The sequence below is a fragment of the Populus trichocarpa genome, chromosome 1, assembly GCF_000002775.5.
Source record: "Populus trichocarpa isolate Nisqually-1 chromosome 1, P.trichocarpa_v4.1, whole genome shotgun sequence".
NCBI lineage: Eukaryota > Viridiplantae > Streptophyta > Magnoliopsida > Malpighiales > Salicaceae > Populus > Populus trichocarpa.
Genome location: NC_037285.2, coordinates 27,074,160 through 27,094,020, shown reverse-complemented (window position 1 = coordinate 27,094,020; position 19,861 = coordinate 27,074,160). Strand labels below are relative to the sequence as shown.

The 19,861-nt window shown below is 35.6% G+C and overlaps 3 protein-coding genes across 3 annotated transcripts; all 3 read left to right on the top strand.

Moving 5' to 3' along the window:
- The first annotated feature begins 2,251 nt into the window (after positions 1–2,251).
- LOC7478513 (hexokinase-3) lies at positions 2,252–8,505 on the top strand. Its single transcript, XM_002298262.4, has 9 exons — positions 2,252–3,388; positions 5,170–5,320; positions 5,426–5,608; positions 6,017–6,091; positions 6,954–7,109; positions 7,216–7,314; positions 7,395–7,522; positions 7,674–7,755; positions 7,862–8,505. The coding sequence occupies exons 1-9, from the start codon at positions 3,117–3,119 to the stop codon at positions 8,240–8,242; spliced, it is 1,527 nt and encodes a 508-aa protein (XP_002298298.1). The 5' UTR covers positions 2,252–3,116; the 3' UTR covers positions 8,243–8,505.
- A 4,035-nt stretch (positions 8,506–12,540) lies between these two features.
- On the top strand, positions 12,541–13,404 carry LOC18095065 (18.2 kDa class I heat shock protein). The gene has a single exon (XM_052448826.1). The coding sequence runs from the start codon at positions 12,746–12,748 to the stop codon at positions 13,157–13,159; it is 414 nt and encodes a 137-aa protein (XP_052304786.1). The 5' UTR covers positions 12,541–12,745; the 3' UTR covers positions 13,160–13,404.
- A 453-nt stretch (positions 13,405–13,857) lies between these two features.
- Positions 13,858–19,841, top strand: LOC7467981 (uncharacterized). The gene is made up of 7 exons (XM_002298263.4): positions 13,858–14,162; positions 14,253–14,372; positions 14,865–15,317; positions 16,163–16,302; positions 16,578–16,698; positions 19,164–19,304; positions 19,575–19,841. Exons 1-7 carry the CDS (start codon positions 14,079–14,081, stop codon positions 19,653–19,655), a joined length of 1,140 nt encoding a protein of 379 aa, XP_002298299.1. The 5' UTR covers positions 13,858–14,078; the 3' UTR covers positions 19,656–19,841.
- Positions 19,842–19,861: the final 20 nt, after the last annotated feature.

Below are 19,861 nucleotides of genomic sequence, written 5' to 3'. Positions count from 1 at the left end.
GAACAATATATTTTATGTTATCATGCTTTTAAAATATGATTTTTATTAAATATTACTTATTATAATATTTAAACTCATCTTCACATCAAAGAACACATAACACATAAACAACTCCTTTTCTTTATGCAAACCACCAAGTGCGTGTATATATATATATGTTTTGTTTTGGTTAAAATAAAATAATTATTTAGATTGAATTTATAGTTTGTTGAATTAATCAATCATGGCACGTTTTTTTATTAAAAATCCACCATTATTGCTGCTATTGTTGCTATTACCATTGCCAGAAGATACCCAACCCTTTTTTTGGTACCACAAGCAAAGTAAACATCTATACTACATTGCTATGAATTTGCGTTTGGTTTGGTTAAAATAAAATAATTGTTTAGGTTGAATTTATAATTTGTTGAATTAATGATAAATTCATTCAAAATATCATCAACTAGAATTAATTTGATATAGTTGAAAATAAAAATAAATTGAATGAATTATTTCAACTAATATTGCGTTGCATTTAGTTTTGAATAAGTTAATTTGTTTTTCGTATAAAAAACAATCAATTTGATATTTTTATGTGTTTTTTGATGGTTTCAACACGCTAATACAAAAAATAAAAAATATATTATTTCAATACAATTTTAATTACAAAACACTTTTAAAAAACATGTTAAATAACAATAGGAAATGAACACTAATTTCGGGCACATCCATTAGGGTTCTTATGTAACATCTCGTCCGAGCTTTGCATGAACACATTATTAAATTGAATTGATTTTGTTATATATTTACAAGACCTCGATATAACAATAGGAGTACTCAAACAGTTGCTCTAATTGCGAATAAAGTGCATATATATCAACCATTCCTGTCTTCGGATTTTTTGTTAAAAAAATAAAGTTGTTTGCTCACATTTCCTTTGTCATTTTTTCCCCGTTTCATCGGTTTTAATGCTAACAATTATATTTTCTGGGAACTACTTCCTTTTTTCTGGAAGAAAAGGTAAATTAATTCTTAAAAACAGAAGATGGATGCTTAATTGCAAGCTGATTAGAAGGGTGGTTGCGTTCTTGAAATTTGATGCTCTCATCCGATTGACACCACATTGCATTTCCCGTCAAATTTCAGGAAAACAGGCCTCCAAATTGAAGGAAAAATAACCATGTAAAAGAGAGAATATATAGAACTTGATCTTATTTTCCCAGCAAACAAACACATTTACCTGCCATCACAGTGTTGTAATAACAAAAGGATATTTCTGAAGACCACATGTTTATCAAGAATAAATTTATTTAAAATCACGGATTAAACAAATCATTTCTAGAGGTTCAAATACAGAATATAAAATGATGAACAAATCTACCTATCAACTGGGCTGAATTTTAAAAAACAGATTAGTTTTTTTTTCCCAAGAACATTAGCAATTTAAAAGTCAAGAAACATGGAAAGTGCCATTATTGACTATTTAATCTTTAACTAACTCTGTCGAAGAAATCACAGTACGCAGCATGTTGTTTTGTTCAAACCCATGGCTGTTCTGGAAAGAAAAAAAACAAAAGGCAACATGGTCAAGAGTCAAGGTAAATAATCTACTTTTATTATTAAAAGCTTAAATCTTGAGCAAAACGAAGACAGGTCGATCATTCAACTTGCAACCTGGAAGAACGCGAGTTCGTGACTCTCTTTCGTGAATATTAATAATAATATACAACACAGAGTCACAGACACTCCTACTGGTACAGTAGTGATGGTTTTTTTTCCCTTAGTTATTAAATGATTATTCAGAAATAAAATGGGTGGGGGCACGCTCACGGATCCGGGTGGTGGCTTTTAGTTGTGCTGCGAGCACAGCTGGAATTAGCGGGACACAGCTGGCAGGTACGGTCGAGGGGGAGATACGCAGCTACCGTCGCCGTTTAATATCTTTTTAATTCTCTTCGCTTTAAGAATCCTGCCTCGAAAATATGGCAATCCCGGCACCACACCCTTTTATGCATGCATACAAACAGACAACAGGGTAAAAAACCAAAGCAAAAGGCCCTCTCTCTCTCTCTCTCCCTCTCCCGAACCCACCTGCAGCATTTCTTTTATTGCCCATCCTGCCCTCTCCTTCCTGTTTTATCCCGGAGGTTCGTTCGTCCATCATTCATGGCGACGGAGGATGCTGGGTTGGTGTCTTGGAACTTGCCATTTGGATATTTAGTAGAGGATTACTAAAACGGCCCCTTCCCTGTTTCTTGAAGAATCATATTTTTCTTCGTTTTGGTTCCCATGACGCCCTGTTTTCTGTTCGAGCATCGATCATACATGAACACGAATTTCGATGGGAAAAACATGCATGCATTAAAGCTAAGTGGTCGGTGGAAGAGCCAAATCCATTCGCAAATGACACAACGAGATTAAAAAAGAAAAAATAATGATCTATGAATTCCGGCACTATTTTTTTCTCACCGGACAGTGATAAGCAAGTTTACTAGACGTCACACAATCGTCGATTGCAAGGGGCATTTCCTAGCCACCCCTACGTGGCTTATCTCCACACTGGAAAGGTCTTAATCAAGCGAGTCAAAGGCAATCAACACCGACGGCAATTACAGGCACCACCCCCACCAAAAAGCAGGAAAGCCCACGAGTCAAAATTCTCATTAACCTCAAAAATCTTCTCGTAAACGGTAATAAAATCTCCAAAAAGATACGCTACACAAAGAAGTCATTCTATAGCACTAACAGTGGCAAATCTGTCATTTTAGTTCATATATAAGTACCGCTTCTTTTGTTAATAAAAAATAAACCCATCCCCCTCTCCCTTTCTCCTCACCCCCTCAAAAACAACTCCTCCTAGCTCTTCCCTGTAAAATTCAATTAAAAAAAAACAATCTTTTTTAAGCCCTTTCCTCGAGCAGTTCACCTTCAAAGAGCTTTCACCGGCGATTGTCCCCCGCCGCTGAATCCTCATCAAGTACCTAACCTTTTCCTACCCGGGTTTCATTCAGATAGTTCATGTACACAGCAAAGTTTCGATGTTTCACAATGAAACGGCGTTGGTTTACTGCTCTCTTGGATTGGTGAGGATATAGTAATAAGGAGGTAGGTGGAATAGTTTGATAAAAAGGTGGGTGATGGGGAAGGTGGCGGCGGGGGTGGCGGTTGGGGTGGCGGTGGCGGCGTGTGCGGTGGCAGGAGTGGTTGTGGGGAGGAGGGTAGGGAGTAGGAGGAAGTGGAAGAGAGTGGTGAGAGTGTTGGAAGAGCTAGAAGAAGCATGTGAGACCCCAGTTGGGAGGTTAAGGCAAGTAGTGGATGCTATGGCTGTGGAGATGCATGCTGGTTTGGCTTCTGAAGGTGGCTCTAAGCTCAAAATGTTACTCACTTTTGTTGACCATTTGCCTACTGGGTAATAATCTAATCTATCTCTCCCTTGTTGTTTTTGTTACTGGTTTCGACTTGTGAGAGCTACTAAGTGCGCCTGCGCGTGTATTCTGTTTCATACTTGATTGACTGGTTGATTGCTGGTTGGTTTAGGAATCAAAAGGTGAATGATTGGTTGAATGGCACCTGTCACTTTAGTTTCTTTTGCTGATATTTGTTTGCCTAGTTGTCTTGGATTTGATAGGCTGTGATTGATTTTTATCTGATTTTTTTCTAGTTTGGTTATGCAAATTTCATTTTCGAGGTTGTTTGGTATTTTGGTCTTTTCGTGACGATTTTTGCGATCTTTTTCTGGGATGTTCAAGCTTTTTGTACTCTTAGCTATTTTTATCTTCCATTGAAATTTGATATGGTCAGGACAATTGTTTCCCATTGCTGTTTTGAAATGGTTTTCGAACATTTTTTTCTTTGTTTTCTTGCAACTTGGACAGTCTTTCTCTGTGTTGTTTCTGTTTCCTGTGTTTCTTCACGCTTTCTGCCAAATTTGTCACTGTTAAAAGTGTTTGGTTGTTGCAGTTTTATTTTTTTTTGTTTTGATCTGATCGGTCTATTTGCTGTTTTTTCCTTAGTGTTGTATAAGTTTGTTTTTAAAATGTTTGGTGGGTTCACTCGGTTAGATGATTCTGGTACAGTGGTTTTGGAATTGGGTTTATTTGTAAACGCCTGTGCTTTTGAATTATATATTCATGTCCTCGTATCTGTTGTTTTGACATATCATATTTGTAATGAATCGTCTTTTTCACTACTTGATTTGGGAATATTTTTGTCTCAAACAAAACTTTACACTTAAGTTTATAGAATCTAAATGTTCTCCTTCTATTCCCTTCTATTCTGATTTAAAATCTTATAGAACTGTTTGAGAAATTCTACGTGTTTAGGTTCCTCAATTGGAATCTGTTGTTTTTCATTTAGTCTTCTTTTCCAAGTGGACGGGATTGGTTGCTCAGAATCAGTGACAGAATCTGCATTGTATTCAATGAACAGAATTTTCATATCTGACGTGATTTACCAAAGGTTTTAAAAGTCCGTTGGGGCAAATACATGACTGCAATTTTTCTGTTGAAGCGCTGATTTGTTTAGAAACATAATAGTTGCATATTTCATGTTTTCGTAAGGAGTTCATGGTATCCATTGCTGAAACTGGCAGGCTGTACATGTGGTGCAAGCCCCCTTTTCTTTTTGAGGAGGGCTGACTGTTGAAAACTTGCAATGGCTGAAATTAGATCTTGGAATGGAGAGGAGGGTATGTTTATAGTTGTTGATAGTGTTTAGCCTGTTTTGGTACTGGTCTTTGAATCTTATATTAGCTAGAAGATTCAGGATCAAGTTACACCAGATGTGACCATTGCCACTGCTATCCTGCATAAATTTGCCCTTTTTAGCCACAGTTGGTTTTGATCCTTTGCCCATGCGTGCAATGCACATCAATTTAAAGTTTCTGAAGTGAAGAAAAAAAGACACTTTCTTGTCCATTCATGTAATGTAATTATCATTTGCAGCGATAAATGAGACAAATATGGACAGCCGATTAATTTCACAATTGGCATGCATGGTATTCATAACGTAAATGTATAATTACTAACTTGCTTGGGGGCCAATAATGGACTGTGCTTCTGTTTGTGTTTTTAAATTGCTCTTTTTTTAATGATCAATTATTGGAGTTGTATCTACTTTCAATTATGTGGTCTATTTTTGTATTGTTTGCTTAGGTTGCCTTAGTAAATTGATTTTTGATGTTGTTGTCAGGAGTGAGATAGGAACTTATTATGCTCTAGATCTTGGGGGTACTAATTTTAGGGTCTTGCGGATTCAGCTAGGAGGTAGAAGATCTTCAATCTTGTCTCAAGATGTGGAGCGACAACCCATTCCCCAGCACTTGATGACAAGCACAAGTGAGGTGACTGAGTTTGCACTGCAAATACTCTTTGCTATCTTAGGGCATGCTTGATTAAAGATCATCTGCTGATAGATGTGGCAGTTAATGTGCATTTTTTTGCTACAGGATCTCTTTGATTTTATTGCTTCAACCTTAAAGCAATTTGTTGAAAAAGAAGAAAGTGGTTCCGAGCCTTCTCCAGTTAGAACAAGGGAGCTTGGGTTTACATTTTCTTTTCCAGTGAAACAGTCATCACTTCGTTCAGGGATCCTCATCAAATGGACAAAAGGATTTGCAATTGAAGACATGGTAAGCTAGATGATCTCTACCAAGAAAACTTTGTAAATGTTGACTGCATAATTGTTAGTTGCATGTCCTCCTGCTGGTGAGGCAAATATTTGGTTTTTCCGCTCCTTTTTGCTCTTCTCAATATGTCTGTACATGTTTCGTGCTGTTCTTAAGGGGCAGCAAGTGAAGAATTGGAGTGCCCTGGTTGTGTGTTTTCATTGCATGTGATTTTAGGATGAGGAAAAATCTTAAAAACATAACTGGCCTGATAATGAGATTGCTCATTGTAAATATGTTTAAATGCAAGTGAAATGCTTCTATTAGTCAATCTGGAAGTTCTTATACATTTTAATCAAGTTACTATTATAAGTGAAGTTTTCTTTAGTTTTCCTATTTTTATTGAATGATTTATTGCACAAATGATTGCAGGTTGGAAAAGAGGTGGTTGAACTTTTAGAAGCTGCATTGGTCAGGAGTGGTTTAGATATGCGAGTGGCATTGCTGGTAAGCACTTTCTTCTCCTATGGAAGCAACATTGCTAATTAATTTCCTTTAACTAATATAAAAGGTCAATTATGGAGTTATTTAAGGTATTAGGATAAATAAAAAATTGGATGCTTTTTGGGCATATTTCAATTGGCATTATATTTTATCAGTCAAAAGTATGCCTTTTCTTTTTGGTACAGGAACTTTTTTGCAGTAAAAAATATATACTATACCAAGTCAGTTGAGTTTTTTCCTTAGTTTACCATAATTTCATTTATGATCAGAACAAAAGAAGTTCTTGACCATCATGCAGACGACCTGTGAAGATTTTCCCTACCACTCACTTGCATGGAGTTTCTTTCATTGATATATTTGGTACTCAATAATAAGAAAAACATCTGCTACAGTAACCGGTGGGGTTTTACACATACGAGGATGTTGGATAGGTCACAGTTGATGATGTAATGTATGCGAAATAAAGTTCATCTTACATTTCTATTTGGATTGATCTAGAACTTAAGGATTACCAGGTCTTGTATGCATAAATGCACAAATACCAATATGCTTGAGCCTGTGAACTTATTCCTTTGTTGATTTCAAATTTACCTTTTGTTAATAGTTTTTGTCTATCTGGATGTCTTTTTTGAACTGTCATTTCTTTAACATTTGTTGTGAGAGGGTGGTGCTTCAGACTGCCTTTTGTTAGTTAGACTTTCTTCATTTGCCTATGCCTCAGCCAGCCCCCCCCACAAAAAAAAAATAAAAAAATCTTGTGAGTTTTGTACTTTACACTTCATTTGGAACGGCGGGTGTGGTTCTCTCTGTGATTTTGTTTAATGTATTAATGAAGGAAAAATGAGGTGCATTTTGTTTTGAACAGGTAAATGATACTGTGGGAACCTTAGCACTTGGACGTTATCATGATGCCGATACTGTTGCTGCTGTGATAATTGGAACAGGTACCAATGCCTGTTATTTAGAACGGGCAGATGCCATCATAAAGTGTCAAGGTCTGCTTACAACTTCTGGATACATGGTACCATTCTTTTGTCTCATTCAAGTATTTTCCTGCGATTAGCTTGAAAAATGATCCGTTTATTAACCTTTCTCACTCGCATTATGCTGTTATCTTACTTAATTAGGTTGTTAACATGGAATGGGGGAATTTCTGGTCATCTCATTTGCCAAGAACTTCTTATGATATTGATTTGGATTCCGAAAGCCCTAACCCAAATGATCAGGTATACAGCAGTTGCTTAGGTTTTTGTTATTGATAACTATTAGGACCTGCTCACTGTTTTTTTGTTGCAATTTGTTGCAGGGTTTTGAGAAAATGATATCAGGAATGTATCTCGGTGACATTGTTCGAAGAGTTATTCTCAGAATCTCGCTAGAGTCGGATATATTTGGACCTGTTTCCTCCAGATTATCAATCCCCTTTATTTTGCAGTAGGTTACAAATCTTGTGTGGACTAGGAGTTCCTTTAGCTGAACAAATGATTTAATCGTTGTATAAGTTTGTCCCTTGTCTTGATGTTGCATGCTTATTGTCATTTGAAGTTTCTAACCCGCTCATTTTCTTCTATTGCTTGTTAATCAGAACTCCTTTATTGGCTGCAATGCATGAGGATGACTCTCCTGAGCTGAAGGAAGTTGCTAAGATATTGAAAGAAACTTTGGAGGTAGATGGATCACATTTTCCCCCCATTCTTGTTGTATTAATTTAATGCTGCGATGGATTGATTAACTTGGTTCCTTTTTTTTCTCCAATGCATCTGTCAATTTCAGATTTCAGAGGTCTCTTTGAAAGTCCGAAAGCTTGTTGTAAGGATATGTGATGTCGTGACGTGTAGGGCTGCTCGATTGGCAGCTGCTGGCATTGTGGGAATCTTGAAGAAGATTGGACGTGATGGGAGCGGAGCCGGAGGCACTGGTGGAAGAAACAGAAGTGATGTTAAAATGAAAAGAACAGTTGTGGCGATTGAAGGGGGTTTATATACAAGTTATACAATGTTCAGAAAGTACTTGCATGAAGCACTGAATGAAATATTGGGAGATGTGGCCCAACATGTCATTCTCCAGGTTACAGAAGACGGATCAGGCATTGGCGGAGCTCTCCTTGCTGCCTCATATTCATCCTACAGCGTGGATGGCGTAAAGCTGCTATAAATATATATATTATTTATATATACATATAGCCACCCCATTGTAAATGTAGAATTCTTTCAATATCTTTATATATATATATATATATATATATAAAGGGGTTTGTTGAGAAAGAAAAAAAAAGTCATCGTTAACGGTCCTCGTACCTCAATGTTCTTTGATTTTTTAACGTTTTTCTTCTCAAGTCGCCCGTCTATTGTTCTTGGCGTTGTGAAAATTGTTCTTTGTTCATCACGAAATGAGAAAGTTGTCTTTACAGCGTTGAATTCTTAGTAATTTCGGGGCCAGACATCTCGAGGTTGTTTTTAAGATTTGGTGGCCATCAAGTCCCGCTGCTTTACTATCCAATATCGTTGACCGGAAACCCCGCCATTAACATTCCATCTGCCCAAGACATCTCCTGCGACTGTCACTACCGTTGACACATGGAACATATTATTGCCATCAAATCTGACAACCCTAATCATAGACGTCAAAGACCACAACTGCTGAGATTAGTGACGCACTCTCCAAGTCTTTAGCAACCCTGTTCGTCCAGTTGTTATTCCCAGTTGACCTCGTATCCTCCACTATAAGTCTAAAAACAACAACGCCGCCTGCCCACTTGAACATCCACCAGATTTGTAGTCACCTCCATAATGGTGACTCACGAGGCAAAAATATCTTATTATGAAGAAATAAATGCAAGTATGTGGCCCTGTGTGCTCGGCGCCTCTTCCTCCATGGTACGATGATGTAACACACGGCGATGTCATCATCGTGGGAAGATTTAGTGCCAAGATTCGAGAATCCCCCTCCCCCCTCGTCAGCAAGCGTTGACAGGTTTCCTAACCATGATGTCATCCAAGAAGATAATTTATTATTATTATTATTAATTTCTTTTTAATGCATTGAATGGTAAGAAATGATTTTGCATCTCAACGAGATAACTAATCGCGTTTAGAAATGTAGTTGTTGTTATTTTTTAAAGTATTTTCCACTTAAAAAAATATGTCAATAATATTTTTTTATTTTTTAAAAATTATTTTTGAGATCAGTACATCAAAATGATTTGAAAACATAAAAAATATATTAATTTAAAACAAAAAAAATATCAAATTTGTTTGAAAACGCTTTTCAAATACAATGTCATTGGCCTTGAGAAGTTTGGATGTATGAGTGTGAGAAAGAAAGAATTGCATGAAGCTATGTGTAGAACAGAATCATTATACAAATTTTTGTTAGATTGTGTTATGTCCCCTTTCATTTAAAAAATAAATAAATTGGAAGAAGTTAAATTAAGCTAATTCGTGTACTTTTGCGTGTACAAGTGAATAATATCTTTAAATAAATTAATATTTATTATAGCAATATATATCATACAATCCACTTTAAGAAATCTGAACCAAGAAAACATCTCACAATATTAACATATAAAATATAAAACATAAAATATTATTTTATATTATATTTATCTTAAAATCTTTATTAAAGTGAAAAGCGTAAGTGAACTACTTATTATAGTATGATATTTAGTTTTTCTGTTTGTGAGTTTGAATCATTTTTTTTAATTTAAAAATAACTAAAAAGATATTAGAAAGTCAAAAATTTGATTTATATTACCTGAAATACTTTTAAAATATTTAAATTGTGACACATTACATGAAATATTTTATTTATTAAAAATACTAAGATGACAACATACTGAATTGACTCAAACCATCTATGATTACCCTACGAAATCCACAACATGGGGTATGAGATTGTGATAAAACTATGTAACCCATAGTAAAACAAAATAGGAAGCCCACTTATAATTAATTAAATATTAAAGGCTGAAAATAAAAAACAAATCTCAATTTAAAAAAAAATAATACAAAAAGATTGACTCGAGTAAATCTATATTAGTAGTTGGCACAACGTCGTGGGTTGGGAAAAATCTTTTCGGATTTAAGAAGAAAAAAAGTTAAGGCAACGTTAAGATCTTCAAAGAAGTGAAAAAAAAATCCAAAACTCGAGTTATTGAATCAATTGAGTTTAATAAGTTTGGTTAGTATAATAATATAAAAAAGATAGCCTTAATTTAATAACATGAAAAATTAAGTATGCCGGCGAATTCTCTTAAATTTCTCCCCTACCCAATGAGGCGGCACGCGTACCACCGTTTCTTTCCTTTCTTATTCTCTCTCTCTCCAACTAGATTTTTGCAACAAACTCTTCAAAATTCATGAATAACCTTTTAATTTATTGGTTCTTTAAATTTGGTCCCTTTTCTTTTTATTATGATTTTTTTTATCTTAAATAATATATAAAATTGGTGTCTTTTCAATTTCACTCCTCTTAATTTTTTTTTATCTTTCAAATTTAGTCATCATTCTTTTGATTGCTATTTTTTCATTTTGAGTCATTTTTTAAATTAATTTTGTTTTGTGATTTCACCCACCTTAGTTTTTTTTTTTCTATCAAATTTAATCCATATTCTTTTTATTATTAATTTCTTGGCCTTAGACAAGATTTTATTTGGAATTATTTTTCAAATTGGTTTTGTTTTATGATTTCATTCTCCTTTGTTTTCTTATCAAATTTAATTCTTGTTCTTTTGTTTGTCGATTTTTTTGCTTTGATAAGTTTTTAAAATTGATATTTTTAAATTGGCTCATAATAAATTTCTCCACTGGGCCTAGATTCAAGGTTTCATGAGTTGCAAGTTTTTTAAGATTTGATCAGGTTTAGATTGTTTGCTTGGGTTCATTTGTTTCTTACATATGTTTTTTTAATTTCACCCCTATGATTTTTTTTCATCTTTAAAATATGGTGTTTATTTTTTTAATTGTTATTTATTTTATTTAGGATTTTTTTTTCATTAAATTGCATCCCTCTTAGGTTTTTTCTATTACATTTTGTCTACATTCTTTTAATTACTTTTGCAGGTTTTTTTTATTAATATATTTTTTTACTGATCTCATCATTCAAAATTAAATTGGTTGATAATTATGCTTATTGATTGAATCCGGGTCAAAGATTTCACTGGATGCAATTTTTAGAAATTAAACCAGGTTTAAAAGGTTTGCTGGCTTTACCCTGTTTTTTTTTTTTCCAAATTGATGTTTTCTTATTTTTTATCATTTTTTAATTTTCTTTTTGGTTTTATTCTATTCAGTTAGCTCTCAACAATTTTTTTCTATTTCACCCACTACCATTTTTAGTCTACAAATAATCTATCATATTACAAATGATTTTAAATTTCACCCCCTATGATTTTTTAATCTGTCAAGTTTGGTCCTAATTCTTTTAACTGCAATTGTTTTTTTGTTTGGGATCATTTTCTTTTCAAATTTCATCATCCTTAGGTTTTTTCCTGCCAGATTTTATACTCATTTTTTTTTGTTCCTTTTCTTTTGCAAGTTTTTTTATTAATATTTTTTCAACAATTCCATCCCTCAAAATTAAATTGGATGATATTTAAGCTTTTTGATTGAATTTGGATCGATGATTTAACAGGTTGCAAGTTTTTTAGATTATACTAGGATTAGGAGTTTCGCTTGATTTTTTTCTCATTTTTTTAAGTTGATGTTTTCTGGGTTTTTTTAAAGTGTACTTTTTTTTGTGGTTTTCCTTTAATTAGATTGACATTGAGTTGTTTGATAATCCGAATAGATTAAAATGCAATTCTTTTTATCTTTTTTTCATTGTTTTTTTCTTTTGTGTTATTTAAATAACCACTTGAACCAATGGCTTGAGATTTAAATTGTTTTTTAGCCCATCACTTTTTTTACATTAAAAACAAAATTGTTCGGGTTGTAGCAACGCGCAGGCAACATATCTAGTAATAACTACAACAATAAAAAAGAGGCTGTGATAATAAAATCAAATCATTAAATAATTAATTCAATATAAATAATTGAAAGACTAAATTTATATCACCCGGCAATATGTACAACTAGCTATATATTATTCAAGGGTTTCTCCTATACTCCCTCTGTACATAGTTGAAGGCCAAGGCTGGCTTTCATGGCCCTTATTCCTGTACCCCAACTATTAAATTGATAAGTCAATTTGGAATTTGATCACTTCGGATCTAATCTAAATAGAGTTTAAAAAGATTAAATGAAAATTAATCCAATTATGCTTGAATGATCCGATGGAAATCTAGTTTTTAATTAATCCTGTTAGCTCATCCATACCTCAAAGGCAGGCCTAGGTTTAATAATTCTTGTCCCCAAGTGAGGGCTTCAAATTCAAACCCGATCGAGTTTGGAAAACCAACGAAGCCCAGAATCTTCCATGAAAAAGCCTCGATTATTCAAGAGGAAGCCAGAAAGTTCCTCAATAGAAGCCATGGCGATTCTTCTTCTGCTTTCTATAAATTGCCAACCTCCCTGATGATCACCAATCAATCAAGAAAAATCAGCAATTCACAACGACAATTCTCAGCGTTCAACCAATCATATCAACACCATCACAATCCCCTTTTTAGATATATATAAAAAAAGAGAGAAGCTAGCCAAGCAAAGGAGAGCGTGTATCATGGCAATGATTCCAAGCTTCTTCAACAACCGACGAGGCAGCAGCATCATCTTCGACCCATTCTCTTCTTTCGAGGCTTGGGATCCATTTAAGGACTTCCCTTTCCCCTCATCTTCCCTCATCCCTCGTGAGAACTCAGCTTTTGTTAGCACTCGCATTGATTGGAAAGAGACCCCAGAAGCCCATGTCTTTAAAGCTGATCTTCCGGGCCTAAAGAAGGAGGAAGTGAAAGTCGAGATCGAAGATGACAGGGTGCTTCAGATTAGTGGAGAGAGGAATACGGAGATGGAAGACAGGAATGATTCCTGGCATCGTGTTGAACGTAGTAGTGGTAAGTTCTTGAGAAGGTTCAGGCTGCCTGAGAATGCCAAGATGGATCAAGTAAAATGGGCTTCTTACTGTCACTGTGCCTAAGGAGGGAGTAAAGAAACATGATGTCAAGGCTATTGAAATCTCCGGTTGAATGTGATGCCTGTTTTCTTGGTTAGCATCTATCTACTTTTTCAGTCAAGAATTGTGTGTCTTCTCATGTTAATGATAGCTGAAAATCCTGGTGTCGTCCTTGTTTATATCCTATATGGCTATATGCATACAAGTGTTTGTCTGTTTGATGCATGCTTGACAAGTGTTTAATGGTAAATAGGGTGTAATTTGGCTTATTACTATCTTCTGTATCCATCCTGCCTGTTATTTCTAGCTTCCTTTCCTTTTTCCTTAAAATTTCTTAAATGGTTTTCTGGGCACAAAAGAAGACGACGGATGCCATTAGTAGGTTAGATTACAAATCTTTTACGGATGACTGATTTATCATTGGAACCCAAGCCCTGCAGATTCTACATCACTTATCATCGAAGCTTACAATTTGGCATGGTGTGTAAAAGCCTTCTTTGTGGTCTTAAGAAAATCATTGCTAATTATCATGTGCGGTATTTTAGGACTGTAGCATCCTAAATATGGAAATATATTGTAATGGATTTGGTTGGGTTATGAAGAAAGGTCTGGGAATGATAAAACCCTGTAATACCATGCAATAATTTTGGGCCGAGGACCGTCTGGTACAACTTGAAAGCAAAAGAGTAAATTACAATTCTGACCTAATCAATCATGCCACTCTGATCCTAGACTAACGATTACACGAGGACCCGAATAATTTTCGGGCCACAGAGCGGCATGGTGGGTTTGGGCCTACTAACCATGAGAGACCTCGACTAAGTTCAAAGTCAAAGAAATCTTCCTAGTCCAGCATCGAAGTGGTCTTTTGTCTTCCTTGTCTTGTCCGAGGTAATAGAGCTAGAAACCCTCGTCGAACTACAGCACTGGAATAAACGAATAAATGGCAACTGAAAACAAGCCAAAGTCTAGTGCCAGTGTCACTACCAACAGCAAGAAGAGAAAGCAACGCTACCTCCCTCACAATGTATTCTTCTTTGTATTCCTTTCTCTGTGTTTGTTGATATGTATTAACATATGCTGTGTTTCTTTCTTTTGATTGTGCCTGTCACTGCAGAAGCCAGTGAAGAAGAAGGGTTCCTACCCATTACACCCAGGAGTTCAAGGATTCTTTATCACTTGTGACGGGGGAAGGGAGCGCCAAGCCTCGCGTGAGGCTATTAACGTTATTGATTCTGTATGTTTCTATATCTTTTTTATCTTCTACGTTTCTTTCTTCTTCTTTTATACAAAATTCAACCAGGATAAATTGAAAATCGATTCGTGCGGTGACAAATACGGTGGGTGGCTATGGGAGAAAGATTTGCTTTTATGCTCCAAGGAGAATTCATTTGTGGCTGCCCCTTTAAACCATGGTTTTGAGTTCTTATGCCAAGCAAGATTCGTTTATGGCGAGTCCTTAAGGACAGGGAGGGGGCTACGCTACCAACTTTGGACCGAAGAAAATATTTATAGTGTCTTAATAAATTCCTCATGCAAGAATTCTGCTAGTCATGGGTGCAATTTTTTTTTTTTGCTCTTTCTGTTATCGTAATGACCGAGAAATGCATTCACTAGACTTATTAATTTAGAGTGTTTGTAGAAGTAGTGAATGCACCTTTCCCTTGATTTACAAGGTCAAAATGTGCACTCTTCATTGAGCTGCTGGTATTTGCACTTTTTCTTGCAGTTTTATGAAGAACTAGTTTTTGGGAAGGATACTAGTGTGAAGCTTGCAGAGTTGCCTAATAAACCTATAAATAAAAAGATTAAGTTCTCATATTCTGATGTTGAAGGAGACGATGACGAAGAAAAGGAGGAGGATGAGGAAGATGGGTTAGATGAGAACAAATCAGGTGCCCCCGAAGCCAATGATGCAAAGAATGAAAACCCAGCAGACGAAAAGTTAGGATCTCCTTGTCTAGAAAATGAGAGCAGTGAATGTCAAAGAAGAGAAAAGACTAATCAAGAAGAGGGTTGTAAAAATGATAAAAAACAAGAAAGTGAGGCAGAGGAGCTACCAGCAAAGAAGAAATGCACAGAAACATGTGCCCCCAAGTCTGTTGGCCAAGAAAAAGTGGAGGAGAAATCCATTGATAAGCTTATTGAGGATGAACTCAAAGAACTTGGAGATAAGAACAAGGTGAGTAGCGCAGTTCCCCTCTTTCCATTTTTTTGTGTGAATTGACATTGGATGTTCCCTTAAGAAAGAAGTAATTTTTAAATGAGATGGTCTGAGAAATTGAATTTTTGGCTAGACTTCTCTAGATTTTGTATTTGTTCTTTGGTTGAATTAATTTTTCCTTTTCTTTCCTGTGTTTGTCATTGGTTCTTCTCCCTCTCTTTTCCTATTTGGTTATAGATTATGCAAATTCCCACCAAGTACACCCAGCACCTGTAAGCATTTTAGATGTGCTGGTAGGTACTCAATAAGGTTTTCCGCTTGTACTGAAAGTACAATGATTTAGCTTGAAATGAAGATAAAGACATAATAGCAGTGCACTGTACCATCCAACAAAACTACCTCCCTCCCCTTCACCCCTAGACAGGAAACACAAAATTATATTCTGATTCCACTTTCAGAAAGTATTCTGGGTGACACAATTGTAAGGTTTATCCCTCTTCTTTTTTTTTTTTTTTCTTTTGTGTTATTTTTCCTCTTAAGCCTATCTTAGAGTGAACTGTGACTCTATGGACAAACATTATGGTAGAGCATGGTGCACATGGGTGCTCTTATGTTTGTAGTAGATAGTGTAGCTTTACTCCTTGTGATTCTTGGAGTGTTTTATCTCCTATATGCCACATTTTTTCTGTTTTGATAACTGTTCTCCTCCCTTGCTGAGTTGACTATACGTTGAATTCATTAATTCCTGCTGTCATGGTGAGCATGCTCACAAAGGGTGGTCTCAATCATTCTTTTTGCTGCTATTTTTTTACCACATCATCATATTCTTGCTCTGATTTTGAATATTTGTCCTTTTTGAACAGAGACACTTTCTCAGCCTTGATTCTGGTTGTAATGGTGTTGTCTTTGTTCAAATGCGCAAGATAGATGGGGACCCTTGTCCCAAAGATATTGTGCAACATATGATGACATCTGCTGCATCAACAAGGAAACACATGTCCAGGTTCATGAATTGCTGACTTCTTATGTTAAATTTTATGGACACATAGCTTCTGGTAAGCGTTAGATAGTCTCCCTTTGTGTGCTGCGCTCTAGTTTTAGGCACTGCTTATGGATTTCACTTGCAAAATGCATGGGTCAACCATGTGACATTGGTTCGTAGAGTACCGAATTGGCTTTCTGAATTTCTGCAAGAAGCCAAGAACATACGCAACATCTGAAAAGAAATGCCATATCATTTTAACATGCTAAAGTTATATACTGTTTGTTCATATACAGGTTCATTTTAAGAGTGTTACCAATTGAAGTTGCGTGCTATGCTTCAGAAGATGAAATTTCAAGAGCAATTGCACCAGTTGTGGAGAAATATTTTCCCGTGGATACCCAGGACCCGCAGAAGGTACCTAGATCTATCAATTCCGTTGATCCTTAGCTCAAAATAAACTGGCAATACTTCTCTGGTCTTCCGCAATTAAAGTCATAAAACACATAGTAGATAAAGTGTTTGAGTAGCATATTGACAATTTAAGTTATTGCATCAACATGAATAAACTGCATCAGTTAACGCAGCAATGCTTTACAACTTGGGGATGCATCGGGCATGCTTTTGGAAAGAGTTGATTTTCAAATATTGTACCAATGTAGCATTAGTCTTGCCAACTTTATTGTATGGTTTGACTTTTAGTAGAGACTTGATTCAGAATTTAAATTAAGCCAAGATGTAGCATCATGTGAAGTTGAAACTGATATGAGCAAGTGATCCCAATCTGTTTTTGCATCCATGATCATAGTCATAATTCAGCATGGGTAAGGGATTCTGTGTAAAAGGAGGTTCAGAATTTATATTTATTCAAATATGACATTTATCACCAAAAGTACGTGGTCCTTTATGGTAGAATTCTATAAGGTGAGTTAAAAGGGATAAAATTAAGCAGACAAGAAGTTCCTAACAGGTTTAAGGAAAAACAAATCTGGGTTGGTGAAGCATTTGGAAAAAATAGGGTTTTTGTATTTAGAGAAATTATTGTTTGTTTTGGAATTTGGAGTGGAACTGAAAGCAAAAGAAAATAAAATTCAAGTTGTTTGGCCAATGTGAGTATTACAAAGAATGAGCTGGTCATACTTAAGGTGAGTACCTGGATAAAAATTTTGGCATACATGAAGTTCCTAATAAGATTTAGGATAGAATATGATGAAACGAATTTGGCTGGAGATAGGCACTTGGATTTGTTATGTGGAGCTGATGAAGATGAATTACTTTGGGCTCCCTGTGGTGAGGAATCTGTTGTTTAGGGAGAAACTTGATATGTTTGTTCAGCCTTGACTTATTGAATAATTCGTCTTAAGCTGGTTCAGATTGAAAGCGAAAGAAAGAGCATGCCCAGGCTCTGCTTCTTAGTATGATACCCTGGTTTTGTCAACCTATACACAGGGAATATGCCTACTAGAGCAAGTACAGATAATCAACTCTCAGAAGTGGATTTTGGCTTTCTTGAATATAAAGATTTCGCCCATAAGAGTCCAGTACCAGCTCCCAAGCCTAAGTTCTTTATCTTTAGCCACAAGTGCTTCCAAAGTTGTTAGCGTGTGTGGGATTCTAGTCATTTTTGGAAAATGGTTTGGAACCAAGATTTATAATAAAAAAACTTACATGGGACAGAATTTGGATTGTTAAAAAGAATTGGAAATTTTAGGGTTCTTGTATTTAGAGAAACTAGAGTTTGTTTTGGAATTTGGAGAGAAATTGGAAGCAAAAGGCAAATAAAAACCAGCTGTTCAGCCTCTTTCAATACTAGCAAGGGGGAACAAGTCATTGAGGCTTCCTAGGAGTTTCAAATTTAAAAGAATAATTTCAATGGAGTCTCCCCATTAGAAGATTGCAAGCACGCAACAAGATTTTATTCTAAAACTGCCACCATCTGTTGCATGCACAACAACATGAGACTTGCTTATATGAAGGTACAGTAAATGTGTACCCTAGATATAGTATTTTTCTGATCCATATTGTTTTTTTACCGTCCTAAAGTTTTAGTGCTAAAACCTAAAGAATAAACCAAGTCCTTCAAAAAACACTCATTTAACTGTTAGAACCTTTGATAGGACTTTTCGATGATCATCCTGCTAAATTTGCCAATAGCAAGAGCTGCTTTCTTCACCGAAATTGAATGAGTAGAAAGGATAAAAATCTTTTAGAAATACTGTGAAAAAGGAGATAGAAAAGAAAGAACAATTGAATTAAGAGGTAAAATTAAATCTGTATATATATTCATGAATTAGTGCCCCGCTTTGTCGTTATTTCTTAGAATTTCAAATTAAGTACATTGATTCCATGTCACTTTTGTGTTAAGGAGCTAGCTGTAGCGGTACTTTTGAAGTGCATATTGAACCTTAAATAAAATTTGATGGTTTCTGTGAAATTCTCAGGTCCCTCCCATTTAGTTCAGGGCACAATTAGTTCAGGAGTTGCTGTTGAGGTAGCTCCGTCACATTTCAGAATTTGGATCCAAGGGCCACTGGGAATGGGACAATAGAGGGCATTGAATGCCATCACATTTAATTGAATAAAGATCCAAAATAATGTTTGTTTCTTCTATTAATCAAACATGAGACACTTCTACATTGCTAAAATCACCCCTGCAGTCATACTAATTGTGATAGAATATAGGAAATCTTTGCAGATGAGAAATTCGAATTTGCTGAATTTAACTGAGTCAATAGGGACCCACTGCATGGCGCGGAAGGATCCATATAGCTGACCCAACTAGTTTGTTGATTGAGGCTTGGCTGTTGTTGTTGTAATAGGGACCAACCGAGTTGCATCACATGCAACAAGCTACAATTTGACCACTTGCTCATTCTGTGCAGTTTGCAGTAATGTATGAAGCCCGTGCAAACTCTGGTATTGACAGGATGAAAATTATAAATTCCGTTGCAAAATGTGTTCCTGGACCTCATAAAGTTGATCTTAGCAATCCTGACAAGACAATTGTAGTTGAAATTGTCAAGGTAAAAATATGCTCTCTTCCCTGCTGTCTTGTCGTATGCAGAGACTTATTCAAAACCATGTTTTACATTATTGGGGGCTGGAATCACATTTGTTTAGCCTTTTAAACTATGTATTCTTTATTGCAAAGCACTAGTTATTGGTTGTAAGATCAATGGTAACTGGAAAAGAAAAAAGTTGAGAGTTTTGCTGCCTAATCAGATGTTTGCTCTATGGTGGTGCGATTGTTTTTTGCCCCATTAACTTGGTTATTTATTTTTTTATTTTTTCAGACTCTGTGCTTGATCGGGGTTATTGAAAAGTACAAGGAGTTGTCCAAGTACAACTTGAGGCAGCTCACATCTTCGAAGTAGCAGTAACTTGTCACATCTCAAACTGAGAGCAAAGCAGCTTTAGAAATTTTGGTTCAACTGAACTCCATTTCATTCTTGAGCTGCCTTGTTACAAGAATTTTCATCGTTTTGTTCAGAATGTTCATCGTTCTGTTCTGACATTGTTACCAGAAGACAAAAAATCTATCTCGTGGTTTTCTTCCCTTCTTCCTTTTTGTTCTTTCCCC